This window comes from Pleurodeles waltl, chromosome 4_2 (assembly GCF_031143425.1).
Source record: "Pleurodeles waltl isolate 20211129_DDA chromosome 4_2, aPleWal1.hap1.20221129, whole genome shotgun sequence".
Classification (NCBI taxonomy): domain Eukaryota; kingdom Metazoa; phylum Chordata; class Amphibia; order Caudata; family Salamandridae; genus Pleurodeles; species Pleurodeles waltl.
Genome location: NC_090443.1, coordinates 1,025,866,642 through 1,025,883,582, shown reverse-complemented (window position 1 = coordinate 1,025,883,582; position 16,941 = coordinate 1,025,866,642). Strand labels below are relative to the sequence as shown.

Below are 16,941 nucleotides of genomic sequence, written 5' to 3'. Positions count from 1 at the left end.
ACTGTCAGAGTCTGAGCCTGTAGACCTGTGTAGCCTGTGTATCGCTTCCACAGTCTTGGCCTGAGCCTGTAGACCTGTGTAGCCTGAGGAATGCTTCCACAGTCCTAGCCTGAGCCTGTAGACCTTTGTAGCCTGATGAACGTTTCCACTGTCTGGAGCCTGATCCTGTAGACTTGTGTAGCCTGAGGAATGCTTCCTCAGTCCTAGCCTGAGCCTGTAGACCTGTGTGGCCTGAGGAATACTTCCACTGTCTGTGGCCTGAGCCTGTAGACCAGCGTAGTGTGAGTATCGCTTCCACTGTCCGGGGCCTGAGCCTGTAGACCTGTGTAGCCTGAGGAACGTTTCCACTGTCTGGGGATTGAGCTGTAGACCTGTGTAGCTGAGTATGGCTTCCACTTTCCAGGGGCTGAGCCTGTACACATGTGCAGGCTAAGGAATGCTTCCACTGTCCGGGGCCTGAGCCTGTACACCTGTGTTGCCTGAGAATCGCTTCCACTGTCCGGGGCCTGAGCTTGTAGACCTGTGTAGCCTGAGTATCGCTTCCACTGTCCGGGGCCTGAGGACCTGTGTAGCCTGAGTATGGCTTCCACTGTCCAGGGGCTGAGCCTGTACACATGTGCAGGCTAAGGAATGCTTCCACTGTCCGGGTCTGAGCCTGTAGACCTGTGTATCCTGAGTATCACTTCCACTGTCTGGGGCCTGAGCCTGTAGACCTGTGTTGCCTGAGGAACGTTCCCACTGTCCAGGGTTTAAGCCTGTACAGCTGTGTAGCCTGAGAAATGCTTCCACTGTCCGGGACCTGAGCCTGTAGACTTGTGTAGACTGAGGAATGCTTCCACTGTCTGGAGCCTGAGCCTGTAGACCTGTATAGCCTGTGTATCGCTTCCACAGTCTTGGCCTGAGCCTGTAGACCTGTGTAGCCTGAGGAATGCTTCCACAGTCCTAGCCTGAGCCTGTAGACCTGTGTAGCCTGATGAATGCTTCCTCAGTCCTAGCCTGAGCCTGTAGACCTGTGTATTCTGATTATCACTTCCACTGTCTGGGGCCTGAACCTGTAGGCCTGTGTTGCCTGAGGAACGTTCCCACTGTCTGGGGTTTAACCCTGTAGAGCTGTGTAGCCTCAGAAATGCTTCCACTGTCCGGGGCCTGAGCCTGTATACCTGTGTAGCCTGAGGAATGCTTTTACCTTCAGAGTCTAAGCCTGTAGACCTGTGTAGCCTGAGTATCGCTTCCACTGTCCTGGTCTGAGCCTGTAGACCTGTGTATCCTGAGTATCACTTCCACTGTCTGGGGCCTGAGCCTGTAGACCTGTGTAGCCTGAGTATTGCTTCCACTGTCCAGGGGCTGAGCCTGTAGACCTGTGTAGCCTGAGTGTGGCTTCCACTGTCCAGGGCCTGAGCCTGTAGATCTGTGTAGCCTGAGTAGCCCGGGGTCTGAGCTTTTAGACCTGTGTTGCCTGACTATCGCTTCCACTGTCCGGTTTGAGCCTGTACATCAGTGTTGCCTGAAGAACTCTTACACTGCATGATTCCTGGGCCTTTTGACCTACCTACTAGAGTGCAAGGCAGCCCTCTGATGTCATCAGGGTTAAAGGTGTGCTTGAGGTGACTTCTGTTAACCCCAGCATTTTGGTGGATCAGGGACCTGCACTCCTGCCCATGTGCTCAGGTGGCACTGAAGGTTCCTGCCAAGCCAGGCACCTATGTGAGTCTTGCACACCTGACTCGAGTTTGTAATCAATATTCAACATAAAGAGTTTTCCGTAAAGTAAAACATGTGTATGTTCGATGCAAATAAAAAACTATAGGCGATACATAGATATTTAGGGAAGGAAGGACCACATTGTCTCCCTGGTACTACAATTTCCCTCTGTTTTTCTTATATATATTTTTTTGTTTTTCATTATTGTATGAAGCGCATACTAGGTGCGTGCGGACCAGAGAGCGCTATACAACATACTGGAAAAGCAAAAGCGCTCCTTCAGGATGTTATTCAATGTGAAGATAGATAACAACAATTATTGGTGATTTCTTGGAGGGCTGACGGTGGGGTGGCAATGATAAACCAAGAACGTGAAAACAGAGCTATATTTCTGCCGTGATTTGCACAAGATCACAGCAGCAGCGTAGAGGGACACCTCACTAGCATACCTTGGTAGACAGAGGTGTGAGAGGTGTGAAAGTCCAGATGGCTTTGGAGGGACCTGATGGGTCCCAATGCTCTGGAAGTATTCATGAGAGGGACACTTACCTTCTTGTGCACGGGGTACCACCAGAGAGGTAGCACAATGTTCACATTTGTGGTGGCAAAACCTGGAAGACCTTGTAAGTCCCTGTGAGCACTGAAAACAGAGCAGAATCTTTCAGAGAACACTAGAGGCCATTTACACATTGTGTCCCCCAGGCACATGAGCCCTCTTTTCAAGCTCCTGGGGCGCTGTGATATTGTAGAAGAGGCCAGAGATGCTTGTGTGATCCCCTCTGTAATATGCATGTAATAAGATGGTGTGATCCCATGGATGCGTTCAGTGTGTGTGGCGTGACCCCAGGCACATGAGCCCTCTTTTCAAGCTCCTGGGGCGCTTTGATATTGTAGAAGAGGCCAGAGATGCTTGTGTGATCCCCTCTGTAATATGCATGTAATAAGATGGTGTGATCCCATGGATGCGTTCAGTGTGTGTGGCGTGACCCCAGGCACATGAGCCCTCTTTTCAAGCTCCTGGGCGCTTTGGTATTGTAGAAGAGGCCAGAGACGCTTGTGTGACCCCTTCTGTAATATGCATGTAATACGCCGGTGTGATCCCATGGACACGTTCAGTCGTGTGTGGTGTGACCCCCCCCAGGGGACCCCTTCTGTAATATGCATGTAATGAGGTGGTATAATCTCATGGACACGTTCAGTCATGTGTATGGTGTGACCCCAGGCACATGAGCCCTCTTTTCAAGCTCCTGGGGCGCTTTTCTATTGTAGAAGAGGCCAGAGACGCTTGTGTGACCCCTTCTGTAATATGCATGTAATAAACCGGTGTGATCCTATGGACGCGTTCAGTCATGTGTGCGGTGTGAACCCCCCAGGGGACCCCTTCTGTAATATGCATGTAATAAGCCGGTGTGATCCCATGGACGCGTTCAGTCATATGTGTGGTGTGACCCATGCAAGTGTGGGCAAGCCATTGCCCCTCCACCGTGTCACAGAGCAGACTCAGTGAAATGTAGCTCCTACCAGCGATCAGCGAGGTGAGGGCCTTAGTCGCACCCAGGGTTTGCACACTCTGCCCAGGAGACTGGCTGAGAGGCTTCCCACCGCTTGGTTCCGTCCCCCCAAACCCCCCCTCCAGCCCCCCCCCCCCCCTTTGTTCTGCCCCCCCCCCCACCCCCAAGGGGCTACTTTCTTCCTCGGGGTGGGCTGACTGTAAATTACCCAAGATAAAGGGGCTCTCCGGAAGAAGGGAGGCGTGGCTTGAACCATCTGTGCTCAACCAGGGGGTGGTCTTCGGCAGGAGGGGACCGGTGGTGTAACGAAATTTGAGGGAGCCCTCTCCGGACTCAATCCAGAGCACTCAGATGAGAGTACTCTGCTGGGTAGGGGGGGCCTGGAGCTTCGCACCCCTCCCATGCCACGCGGGGATGCTGGGGCCTTTGTTACTCCACTAAAGGGGACAGAAGTTTGTAAGCCTGGTTGACCCTTTCTGAGCCCTCTATGTCGCTGTTCTCATCTGTGCCGAAGCAACAATTTACCACCCACCATCCCGAAGATTCCTTCATAGCGGAAGATTTTAATTTCGCCAAAAATGCGGTAAAAGCAAAGATTATGGACAGGCTAATGGCACCTGCTGTCGAAGTGAAATTGGTCTAAACTCACTGAGGTGGGTTGGCTTGAGGGGAAGGCGGGCCTGCAGGTGGCCTTTGCCTTCCTGCTGGACCTGGGGTTGCTCACATCATGGTGTCTTCATTTGCTGAGAGGCCTGTGATGCGCCTTCATTACTGGTGACTCACCCTGGTTATTTGACGTCAGTCTTGTAAATTCCTGACATGCCACATTGTAAAAAAAAAACCTGCAATGCCCAGGATGCCTCTATTTTGACAACCATGTTGGACAAAGGTTAGACCAAGCTGATGGAGATGTCAGAGACTTGCAGCGTTGTCCTGATGTCAGAGACTGCAAGATGTGTTATCACTTCCATAGGCCCTCGTGTCTTTCATGTCTCATTCCTCACATTTCACACACTGTTTCCAAAGTATTGAGAACAAGCTAAAGAATTGCCGTACAGTGGAGTTGAGTCAGAGGTTTATGGCTGTTGTAAAAAACATCAACTGTGGCCGCCCAATACCAAACAAAGGTTACGCCTTTTTATGTGTGTGAAAAATACCTGTGTGCATATTAAACAAGATGTCAGGCGGGCCAGTGACTGAGCGCCATCTGGAGGCAGCGAGCAGGCAGTGTGCCCAGTGAGGACTCATTGCGAAGGAGGGGCTGAGATCCCAGGCGCCCCATGACCATCCCAGAGGCCGGTGCAGTCACACATTACACCCGCCTGGCGAGGGGTCCTCCTTGAAACTGAAGCCTGGGCCGCTGCCTATCCTCGAAGGCAGGGAAGCAGTTTCAAACAGCTGTTTCGCCTTTCACTGCTTGCTTGTTGCCACTGGGAGCATCCAGTGCTTAATTTGTAAATAAAAGCGTGCTGGTGCCCAAAGCCCTGCTCTGAAAAACGCGGCTGTTGCAATTAAATGTGCGAGCACGGAATACTGAGACAGCGTAATCCTGAACCATCTCGGGCCTCTTCTATCCATTTAAAGCCACCCCCTGTCCCTTTTGCTCACTCTTTCAGCTTTCTGCTTTCTCACTTTGTGACGCTTTTTCGTTTTTTTCTTCCTCCGTCTTTCCCAAATGTGTCTTTTGCTCGCATTAAATACTTGAGGCAGAAAAATAAGCGCCGGCCCTCAGAAATAAGTGCGGGTGCTCAGCACCGGAAACAACAAGCACAAATTAAGCACTGGGAGCAGCACATTCTTTGAGGTCATGCACAGAGTCCTGGTCTGCTCTGCGACCAACCACTTACAAACACTTTAGGGTGCACCAAGGCACAGATGTGGAATAGTGTACTGGTAACAAGTGCAGCACTCTAGGGGATATCCTGATACAATTTCCACGGAAAATGTAAGGTGTTTCATAATGACTAGATTTTTTAAAAACTTCTGCCGAAGGCGGGCATTTTTTCTGAGCTGTACAGGAAGTGAGGGCTAGATGTACAAGCGTTTTGCTTAATTTGCAAAATCTGTCTGTTTGCGACCAGAAAAAAAGCATCTTTAAAAGTACAAAGGCCCTATTTGTGATTCACTATCCTATCACCGAATCTCAGATTGGGTTTTTGATTCGGTTTTAGAAAGGGCAGTGTTTAGGGCGTCCCTTCGTAATACCGAATCGCAGTGGTATGTGTGAATGTTTTGCGATCGAGAGGTGGTCGAAAAGCGTTCTCATTTTATCACCTACTTCAAGTAACCATTCGCGTGATTCATACCGCAGGTGAGAGACGATAACGTCCTCAATCTTCTTCTTTGAGCTCAGGATTTGACGATGGATAATTTACATCTTAATTTTGAGGTGGAAAATTTTATCTACTAGAAAGCCCTGGGATTTGACGATATGGATATTTTTCTAGTGAAGTCAGCAGTTTTTAGGGCTTTGATCCAATTGTATTCATTGCACTTATTTGCATTTGGGGGTCAGAAGGAGGCATGTAGTCTTAAGGGCAATGAATTTCAGGTGCTTTTGTTTAATCCATTTTTTGTTATCTGTTCCAGATTTTCTTTTACAATGGACTTAGCACCTGGCAAACCTATCATTGTATAATTGGGTGTTGTCCTTCTGCTGAATGAGTGTCTCTAAAAAGCCCTAACACCAGGAAAAGGAATGGTTACGGGGTCAGAGAAAAATTTCCAATTTTCTCATCACTCATCTTTCAAGGCTAAGGGCCCAATTGAGGGTTTGACAGAGAGAGTGCCCTATCAGCCAAACCCTTGGTATGTCTGCTTAATTATGAGCTGGGTAGACGGCTGTTTCCTGATTGTAGCGCCTCAGTGGCTCTTCCATCAGAGTTTACTGACTCTGGTGGCCCAGCTGAGTACTATACCTTAGAGCAGTGGTTCCCAACCTGTGGTCAGTGGACCCCTGGGGGTCCGCGAAGCCTCCTCAGGGGGTCCGCAACTGCTTAGAAAATTCTATAATATTATCAGATTCCATCCCTAGCTTTCAGTAATGACTCAGTGGGGGGGTCTCCGGATTCCAATATTTATTCAGTGGGGGTCCCCGGGTTCTAGTAATGATAAACTGGGGGTCCACAGACGTCAAAAGATTCGGAACCACTGCCTTAGAGTAAAGCCACCAAACCGCTTGGCATTATAACAGGAGATGGTCTGATGGCTTTTTTTCTGTCCATCACCGCCAGGAAAAAACCTGGTGTTCAAAAACAGTAAAAAATTATGATTCCCGCTCACTGAGAAAAAAATACCCTCGGTAAGGGCGTCATTGGTTTTTTGTTTTTCAAAAATAACTCCCGCTTTGGGAGTTTGTTTTTGGGAAACAAAATGTTTGGTGGACGCCCATGAAAACCGAAGGCAGATGCCAACCAAATGTTTTGTTCCTTCTGAGGAACCACCTGATTTAGAGTTTGGTAGGTGGTATTCCATCAGTGGGAGCGGCAGAGGGCATTACATCCACCACCATGACAGATTACTACCTGCCAAATTTAGAGATCACTGACATCCCAGTGGCGATCTTTGTACCTTCGGAACAGCTCAAAACCATTATGGCTGTTCCTCTGAAATTACCAAAAGTTTGGTGGCCATCTGGTGTTGTATTTCACTGTTATCCACAAAACATTTTGTTTATCAGAATAAAAAAACAAATACCTAATGGCACCAAAACCCAGGGAGGTTTGTCCTGGATGTGGGGTTATTTATTCTTTTGTGTGACCTTCACTTCTAGGTTTTTCCTGAAATAATCCATCAGACTGTTTGCTCTAAACAGTATGAGAAGTCTGATGGCTTTACTCCAGCAGCCTCTTCTCTGTAGGGACGTTGGAGTTCATTTCTGATGGCCATCCAAAAATTGACAGTCCACCTTACTCATAATTGAGTGGGCAAACTGAGGGTTTGGTGGACAGAGCACTAGGTCACGTTCATGGCAGCATAAACTGTCTGCATAAACCCTAAATCTGGCCATAATATTTGAGGATTTTCTGCGGTTCTTCTGGTAAGAGGAGTGATATCGTCAATGACTTAGTTCTAAAGATGGTTGTTGATTGTTGGTAGAGTGAGAACAAAGCCATAGAGATCTTGGAGGTTAAAATGTCCTTACTAAGGTTTTTTGACCTCTCTGATGTATGCTTCCTTATTGAACTGGGGTTTTGGGTGTATTATATGAACATCACGTGAAAAAGAATACATGTGTGTGCAGAACACTCAGGGATGAGGTGGTGGATGAAGCCAGATTTTGCTATAATATGTGGGTACGTTTATCACTGTGTTGGACTAGATCACTGGCTAAAAAGGAAAGCAGAGACTTTAGAGGTGACCGGTTTTAAAGTTGTTCCACCATATTTGGAAATTCCTAATACTTGGTGTCTATAGAAAGTAACACATGAGAAGTGAAAATGTCAGTGACGTCTTCTACAAATGTAGACTTGCTCCTGGAGTGAGATTTAGTCATGAATCTAGGTCATGTTGAGGGAATAAGGGATGTCTGTGCTTGCTGTTCAAAATATGTATAATGGTGAGAGACACAGAAGCAAGTGATGATAGAATTGTGTGTGGGAGGTACCCTGTCTTCTTTTGCCTTGGTGGTCCTTTCTAAGTGTAGAATAGTTGGATGGTGAGTTTTGGGAGGTATGGCTGAGGCAGTTCTTCTTCAGAATGATTGTGTCCAAGTCAAGTTCAAGAACAGCAACTGAGATGTTGGCAAATTTATAGATAGCTATCTCTATTTTAGAAGTATACACTCAAGTTCTGTTTTTGATTTGTGCTTAGGATGTGGGGATGTGGATTACATTTACTGGTATAAGATCTGAGGAACGTGGCCACTTGAACAAAAATTGCTTTGATATGATGCAATTTTGAGGGAACGGTTTGCATGACAGTGTCATATGGGGGTGTTCTGTATGTGTAATGCGTGTTCAAGGGGGATTGTAGAGATGTAAGGGACAATGTGCAGCGGTGTGGGATATCACAGTGTCTTCATTCTGAGAGCATGTTGGTGATTTGCTGTTAAGACTGGGGGTATTTGATGTGTAAGCACCAGATTGGCTAGCTCCCTCAAGATGAGACCACATTGGTTTGCAAGTAAAACTACTGTGATTGTAGAAGGTTGAGGAGTTGACGAGTTGAAAGTGGGAGATGATACAGAAAGTTGAGTATCACGGGGACGAGTCTCAAGGTGAGAAATAGTTTCTACATCATTAGTTCCTGGGATAAATTCTGCATCATTTTCAGTATACAGCTCCTTCTTAAAAGTCACTCTACAATTGTTTCCTTGTCTGTCCCGGATAAGCTTGTATCACAGAGTGAGAACTGTTCCATTTCTTCCTCTCCATGTATATATAGACAATTATATGTATTTTTCTGTAGATCTATGTGATAAAACTCTAAAATATTGAAAGCCTTTACTAGGACACCAACATTTTATAAGCAATTATTAGACCTGGTATCTTTGGAGTGGTTTCCCCTAACATCTTGCCTTCAGACCTCCTGTTTTTGCTGAACTTGTTTTTGCTGGCCTTAGGATTCTGCACACTTTACCACTGTTAACCAGTGCTAAAGTGCTTTTGCTCTCCTTAAAACATGGTAACTTTGGCTTATCTCCACTTGGCATATTTAATTTGCTTACAAATTCCTAGTAAAGTGCGCTACATGTTCCCAGGGCCTATAAATTAAATGCTACCAGTGGGCTTGCAGCACTGTTTGTGCCACCCACTTAAGTAGCGCTTTTCACATGTCTCAGGCCTGCCATTGCAGAGCCTGTGTGTGTAGTATAAACTGCCATGACAACCTGGCAAGACTAACCCTTTGCCAGGCCCAAACCTTCCGTTTTACTACATATAAGTCACCCCTAAGGCAGGCCCTAGGCAGCCCCCAGGGCAGAGTGCAGTGTATTTATAAAGTTGGACATGTACTTTTAAGTTTTACATGTTCTGGTAGTGAAAAGCTCTTAAATTCATTTTTTACTACCGCAAGGCCAATCTTTCCCAGTGGTTACCATTGAAGTTACCTTCTTACAGTTCATAATTTTAATTCACAATCCAGAAGAGATACATTTTTCAAATTTGGTGTCTCTGGAATCACAATTTAATATCACAATTTATGGTGTAGTCGGATTTTAAATTGCTGTTCTGAAAATGCCACTTTTAGAATGTTTGCGTTTTCCTACTATAGCCCTTTGGTGCCTGCTGTGTGTCTCTGATTTCAGGTTTGGGTGGGATGATAGCTGGTTTTATGTATTCTCTCTAGACAGCCACACACAATGGGTGACTTGATGTCCCATCCAGGGCAGAATAGGAAGGAGATGCTGGGGACAGCTTCACACTTACACCTGCTGTGTCCTGACTCACACAAAGGGATGCATAACCGCCTGTAGCGAGTCTAGAGCCAGGGCAGGGAGTCTGTGCACTTCAAAGGCATTTCTTTGAAGTCTCCCCCACTTCAAAGGCCCACTGGGTATAAGTACTGGACCTCTGACACCATCAACACAGTACACTTCTGGACCTGTGGATACTGTGCCAAGTAGAAGGATTGCTGTGCTTCTACAAGTACTGACAGTCTGCTGGACTGCTGTTCTGCTGGACTCCTCTTTGCAGTGCTGCCCTCTTGCCTGGGAGTTAAATGGACTGGACCTGCATCTCCACAACCCCTAACTCAGAGGGACTCCAAGGGCTATTTGGCTGGCTTCCCGATCTGAAGTATCTGGGGCATAAAAGACTCGGAATCAACATATCACCTTTGCTGTGTTGACTGCTATCAACATATCTCCTTGCCTGCACTCTGCATCTCGTCTTCGAAGTCGACGCAACCAAGGTACTTTTCAGCGGGTCAAGCCTGGTCCCTGTATCTGACCCGTGCTCCATCGCGGTTGGCCTCTATTTTTGACTTTATCCCGGTCTAGCATGACCAGATGTCCCTGTTTGGTTTTTTTTGCTTTTAAGCGCTATTTTACAGTTTAATCTTTAAAATTCATAACTCCGATTCTACTAATTAGATTTTTGTCATTTTGGTCTTGTTTATTTATTACATTAAACTCTATTTTTCTAACTAGATCTGGTATCTTTTTGTGTGATGTTTTCACTGTTTCACTGTTTGAAGTGTTGCACAAATACTTTACACATCGCCTCTTAAGTTAAGCCTGACTACTCTGTGCAAAGCTAACACGGGGTGAGCACAGGTTAATTTAGGGTATGTTTGTGACTTACCCTGACTAGGATTGTGGTTCCTGTTTGGACAGAGCGCATACCTCCGCCAACCAGAAATCCGATTTCTAACAGTAATATTAAATGTGTAATATAAGATGTGCAATGGGTGTGCATACATTTTGATATGCGAAATGCTAACTTCAAAATCAACAAAAAATCTTGACAATGAAGAAATAATTGTTTTTTTGTTTTCCGTCCTCTCTTCTCAAGTGCCTTTTTCCCTACTTCCTTCCCACTTCCTTATCCCCGCTCTGTCTTTGACTCTCAGTCCCATCCCCTTATTTACAACGTTTTATTTTAGTTAATTACATTTAAATTGTTTAAACAGTAGTTTTTACTTAATCTGTTTTTTCTACATTTTATCACATAGTTCTGCAACTACCCCGTGCTTTTCCAATTGAATATTAATATTGTTTCAGTTTTTTATTTTAAGTGAATTACTAAATATTTTTAATCATGGTTTTAGCCTTTGTGACAGATTTTGTAGCAGAATTCTTTGTATTTGCCCTTTAATTATTACCACTGAGTTATTTCTAAAGTTGCTATTTTTTATTACATTTTTGCCATATTGAAAAATCGTAGTTATGGTACTACATGGTTTTAATTTCATGTTAAGAAATGAGATCTTCACATAGAATCATATTTCTTAAACCCAGGAATAGACTCAGGAATGAGAAATGAATTTCTTTCTTTTTCATCCTAATTCTAACCAACTTTCTGTCTCCTTTAACTTCTACCCCTTAGTCAAGGTCTTTCTCCTTTTCTCTTTGCATTCGTTTCTTGATACCTAGTTCTCTTTCCCCATTAATCCCAATTCACACTAAGGAGTTATGTGCATGATCGCATCAACTGTCGTGTCCCTCAACTTGACCAGAATCTCTTTTTTGGTTTATGGGTATCCAATGGTGTAACCATGTTTATGGCAGTGTATTTGACTATGAAGTTTGCATCTCTTCCAACCATGTAAGCCCTGTATTCCCACTTCTCACCCTCGCCAAGTTTGTTTCTGCAGGTGAATCCAGTTACCATTCCTGACGGCGATGGGACCAGTGAGATGGATCTGTTTTCTCCTAGGAACTGTACTTATCCAGAAAACACAGGGTAAGTTATGGTGTTCTCCTTCCTTTTACAAAGTTAATAATTGGAGTCTCATGTGTGCAATAAGTGTGTGTACATTTTGATTTATGATTTGAGGGAATGGAGTAGCGAGTGCATCAAATGCATTAAAAATTGAAACACGTGGCTCATATGGTAGCATGTTCTAGGTTCAAGGTTGTGCGAAACACTGAAAGACCTAGGGGCAGATTTACAATTTATTGGTGCATGCCAGTGCTGCAAGTCACCTTGCTGCCCTGCATCAAAGAGATAGGGCAGGAGTGTGACATATCTATGGCATACAGCGCTTTAGTGTTCTTCCCCCCTGTGCTGGCACTGTTTCGACAGCTTAGCTACCATGGTGCAAGGGTGCCTACGTTGCATGCAGGATTGTTTTTGTACAGGAAGGGCAGCCTTCCTGCACAAAAACAATCTCCCGAGGCAGTTTCCTCTTTCTATGTCTGCTGCAGAATGCAGCAGACATAGAAAGAGGGAAAAACAAGGAGAAATAAAGATATTTCTCGTTGTTGCGCCTCCCATGGGGAGGCGTAAGGTTTTGGCGTATCCCAGGTATACAAGTTTTTGTAAATCTGAGGATGCATCAAAATCCATGGGGGCTATGTAGGAACACCCACCACAACGCCCATGGAACACCTACACAGGGCAGAGTAGCGTAACTCAGCAACTTACGAAGCATTGCGCTACTCCAGATTTATGAGGCCACTCAAACAAACGGAAATTGCCTCTCATAAATATGGGCCCTAGTGTTCCCAGGCACGAACCCATATTGTAGATCTATCTGATTGATGATATATTGAGGACTGAGTATGAGGAGAAGGGGCCAGATCAGAGCTGGAGCCGCTTGCTCTATGAATCTGATTCTACTTTGATGAGTAGTTCACAAATAGGGTCCAGTGTTAAAGTTTTTCTAAGTGACTCAAAAGTCTTCTCTATAAGCACAGTTGGACCCACAATGGTCAAATGTGGGGAAAGGGGTGATTGTTTTATTCGCAGGAATGTTCATTCCTAGTTTCGCTGCAGCAAGGAGCTACTCGATTAGCATCTCAGGCCCAGATTTAAGGGGCCTAGCGCCATTCCATCGCCACTTTGGCATTATTTTTTTTACACTAATGTGGTGTTGGAAGGCCAAAAACACAGCGCCATATTTACTAAGTGAAGCAATGCTTGCATTGCGTCACTTTGTAACCTCTTGCACCACATTATGCCTGCGCCAGGCATAATGTATGCAAGGGGGCGTTCCGGTGCTAGAGGGGCCAAAAAAATGGTGCAAAGACATCTAAGAGATTTATTTGCGTTATTTTTATCAGAATTTTTAATGCCTGCTAAAAGCAGGCTTTAAAAAGAGGCTCCCATTGTTTTCAGTGGGCCTCTTGGTGCTTTGCAGGATTAGTGTCAACATTTGTTATGCTATTCCTGAGAAGCGCCAGACTAGAGTAAAAAATGATGATGCTAGTACCCCTAACTTCCGCCATGGTGCGCCATATTTTAAATATGGCGCACACATGGTGGCGCTAGGGGGGGCGCATGAAAAGTGGCACTGCAGTTGGTGCAGCGCCACGTCTCTTAAATCTGCCTCTCAGAGTGTAGGTATCATCCCCAGAACCTCCCAGTAGTACAGCAAGCAGATTTTGATTTTGCAAGTGCACTGAGTAGAATCCCTGATCATTTATCCTGATAAATTTAAATTTTTAGGCACTTTCACTAAACAAAAGGAACCATCCCCAGTTGTGTGGACGTCACAACCTGAATTAGTGAATTAGTCTTAATTAGTCTCTGGAGAGCATCATTCCACATATAAAGTCTTCAGTCTGGATGCAGCACTTGAAGATGTCGGACTGCATCCAAGCTGCACCTGCCACGAGGCAGGACTTCAGTGCATGTGCTGGTGGCAGGACTGAAAAAGTCAGTAATTAAATCGATCTGTTTATCATTAGCATATGTCTAATAACAGATCCATAATATCATGGCGTTCAAAGCTAGTCAACAGTGAGTCTCAACAGAGAGCCATGAGGGACTCCCCTTGACAAGTAGCAGGGGGTTGAATCCAACCACCAGGTCCAGTTCAGCATAACTAGTCTGTGAAACAGGATGCTGTGGCTTAAAGTATAACACAAGCTAATGCAAGGTATACGTTCCTCTCTGTGCAGGTCTGAGATACCAGTGCCCAGACCCTCTGCTGAGGTCCAAACCTGCCTTTAAAGCTGTGCTCAGACCCTCTGCTGAGGTCCAAACCTGCCTTTAAAAAATTCTCTGCTCAGACCCTCTGCTGAGGTCCAAACCTGCCTTTAAAAAAAGCTTTGCTCAGACCCTCTGCTGAGGTCCAAACCTGCCTTTAAAAAAAGCTTTAATTGCTGTTGCAACTGATAATTTCACAACTTAGCAATAGAATGCATCACTTTTAAACCAGTAAGGTATATTTTTAAAATATACAGCAAATGACAACTGTGGAAAGATATGCAAATAACCCTTTGATTGAACATCGTTTCTAGAAAATTCTGGTCTCAATATAAAAAAATCTAAACTTTTAAGTGAAAAAGTGAATAAAAGTATTCACATGGAGAACCTGGATCTCTGTCATTGTATTTTGTGTACAGTCCATGACACAGTTAGGGGAAGAGGAATACGCATTCTTGCTGATGATCAGATAAGTTTTAATCAGTTCTTTTCACGCTGATAGGCTTGTACGGTAAGCATTTTTAAAATGTTTAAAATGCAGTTCGATAACATGACTACAAATGATTCAAGCACTTTCAAAATTTACATTAGTAATTATTCGATGTAATGAATTTACTAGCACATAATGGACAAATGATGGAGAGGTCTGCACCTAACACATTTTTAAGTGCTCACATTGGCATGAGAGAGAGGAACAGAAACATGAAAACAGGAGGAAAACAAAAAGAAAATTGTAGTGCCTGAAAAAGCAAGAAGTGGAAGGACATAGTAACGCAACCATGCTCCAAAGGCGGGACAAACACAAGAAGCGAAAGTAAAGTCCATACAGCTAATGAATAAGAAGCAGGCAAATGAGAGTAACAATGAAGACAGCCAGTAGTAAGCAATACGTGGGCTCTCGGCCTCCTGTGAGATAACAGTATGGGGGTTATTCTAACTTTGGAGGAGTGTTAATCCGTCCCAAAAGTGACGGTAAAGTGACGGATATACCACCAGCCGTATTACGAGTTCCATAGGATATAATGGACTCGTAATACGGCTGGTGGTAAATCCGTCACTTTTCCGTCACTTTTGGGACGGATTAACACCTCCTCCAAAGTTAGAATAACCCCCTATGTCTTGTAACAGACAGTGTATGAGCTGCCTTAGGCAAGATCTGGAGCGGGGGAATTGTACATTACAGAATTTCACTGCAGAGCAGAGACTGGTGTGAAACATATGTACCTATGGGTGTGTATCTCTTGGAGAAATGCCCCCAAACTGGCCCCTGTATTCAATCACTCTCCTTGCTGGAGGACCCTTCCTCACCGAGGCCCCCCACCTGCTGAGTGCCCAGCTCTTCTCAGCTGATTGATGAACTAAGTAGGTGCTGTGAAACATTTTGCACTAAAAGGCAGAAAAAGAGAAGAACAATTGGTAGGCAAGAACAGAGGGACCTTTACAACTCTAATGCTGGACCAGCTCACTGGAGCAGAGAGGGAGCAAGTATCAGCAGCCCTGACCTCCATCAACATGGAAGATGGTCTTTTATGGCATGGAGCCAAGTCAGGGCAAATGTTAGGCATTGCAAGGTAGGTTGAGGCGTAGTGCACTTGGTGTGGCAAGTGCGACAATGGCCGAAGATGCTCTTGCCCGCAGCCAATTGCTAGCCCTGATGCACATCACCTGACCCTGTCTGGCCAGCCCAAGATATTTTCTGTGAAGTGAAAGAAGGAGGAAAAACTTGGAGAGTATAGAGGAGCATGGCAAGATTCCAGTAAATCTTTCACATATTCAGTTGGTCCAGAAGGAGAAGCAACACACTATATTATTACTGTGTCGAGTTATATTGGACAGGGCTCTTATTTCATTTGCCATCCCCTGGACATTATTGAATGGACATTATTGACAAACACTCCCACCTTCACATAGGTTTGTATAAACTCTGTTTCTCATCCCCCGTGTGTGAATAGACTTTATTGCCCGCCCCCCTGTATGTAGTTGCATGTATTTGAGCCAATACTTGCAATGTTAGCAGAAAAATGGAAGTCCCAGAATACAATGCTATATCTGTGCAAAGGTCTTGACTGACCTAAAGTGAGATATTTGTCTAAGGGGGTGATTCCCAACCTGTGGTCTGGGGACCCCTGGGGGTCCACGAAGCCTCCTCAGCGGTGCACGACTGCTTAGAAAATCAAATAATCTTAACAGATTGGGTCCCCAGCTTTCAGTAATGACTCAGTAGAAGGTCCCCGGATTCCAATAATGATTCAGTGGGGGTCCCCAGGTTCATCTAATGATAAAGCAGGGGTCCCCAGAAGGCAAAAGGTTGGAAACCACTGGACTAAGGGACACTTGGCTGCTATAAATATACACACGACAGCAGTACAATGTCATCTGGCAAAAAGTGCAGAAAAGCAGTGGTGCGCATGCTTTAAGCATCGCATTTCAGGTGACTTCGAATGCAGGTTCCAGATAATTTGGTTCTAATTCAAAATGTGTTAAAGGTATCACAGGGTACTATGCTAATGGCCGGGTTGGTCACCCCTAGAGGGCCATAATAATCATGAAGAAGTAATTTGTTTGTTTAATACAACATTTGACTATATCACTCTGACATTTTTAATTAATGAATAGCCCTGCAGACTAGACAGAGTCCTGACTGAGTGTGAGAGGTAATGGGATGTGAGAGAGGATATTGAAATGTCAGTGTGAGTGAGAGTGCAATACATAGACTTATGCTGGAAGCAGCCCAACATAAGTCTATTGGGCACACTGCCAATGGGAAGACACTACATACTCTGCATTGCTTATCTTTTTTAATTAATGTGATATATAACAATCACTGCAAAAAAACAACATGTTTTGTGAAAACTGGGAAACACAGTTTTTGTCTATTTTGGGGATTAAGCAGCTAAATAAACAATGATAAACACTTCGAAAAGTTTGGAAAACATTGGGAAAATATCTCTAAAATTCCCCAAAAAACAAACACTGAAAACAGGAAAGCCTACACGTATTGCACATCCCCCTGACTTGGTGTTAATGGTATCAGGACCTCCCTCAGGTGATACAGTAAAAGAACATTGGTTAGAATTTGAAGAAAACTGCAATTTCTGCAGGAGACTTTACGTATAGAGTAGAAACCACTGGCTGAATTTCCTCCATCATAATATGCCTATTGTGGAGCAAATTCAGTCAGTGGACTCTACTCT

At 44.9% G+C, this 16,941-nt stretch overlaps 1 protein-coding gene across 2 annotated transcripts in view; it reads left to right on the top strand.

The window, feature by feature from the left end:
• Positions 1-16,941, top strand: part of LOC138294255 (lectin-like) — a 59,269-nt gene that overhangs the window by 11,312 nt on the left and 31,016 nt on the right. Inside the window, exon 2 of one of the 2 annotated variants that reach the window (XM_069233373.1) lies at positions 11,456-11,557. In XM_069233373.1, coding sequence (XP_069089474.1) covers positions 11,497-11,557 — 61 coding nt within the window. In that variant the 5' untranslated portion in view covers positions 11,456-11,496. The remainder of the gene's footprint in view (positions 1-11,455; positions 11,558-16,941) is intronic. The other variant, XM_069233374.1, reaches the window with a different exon arrangement.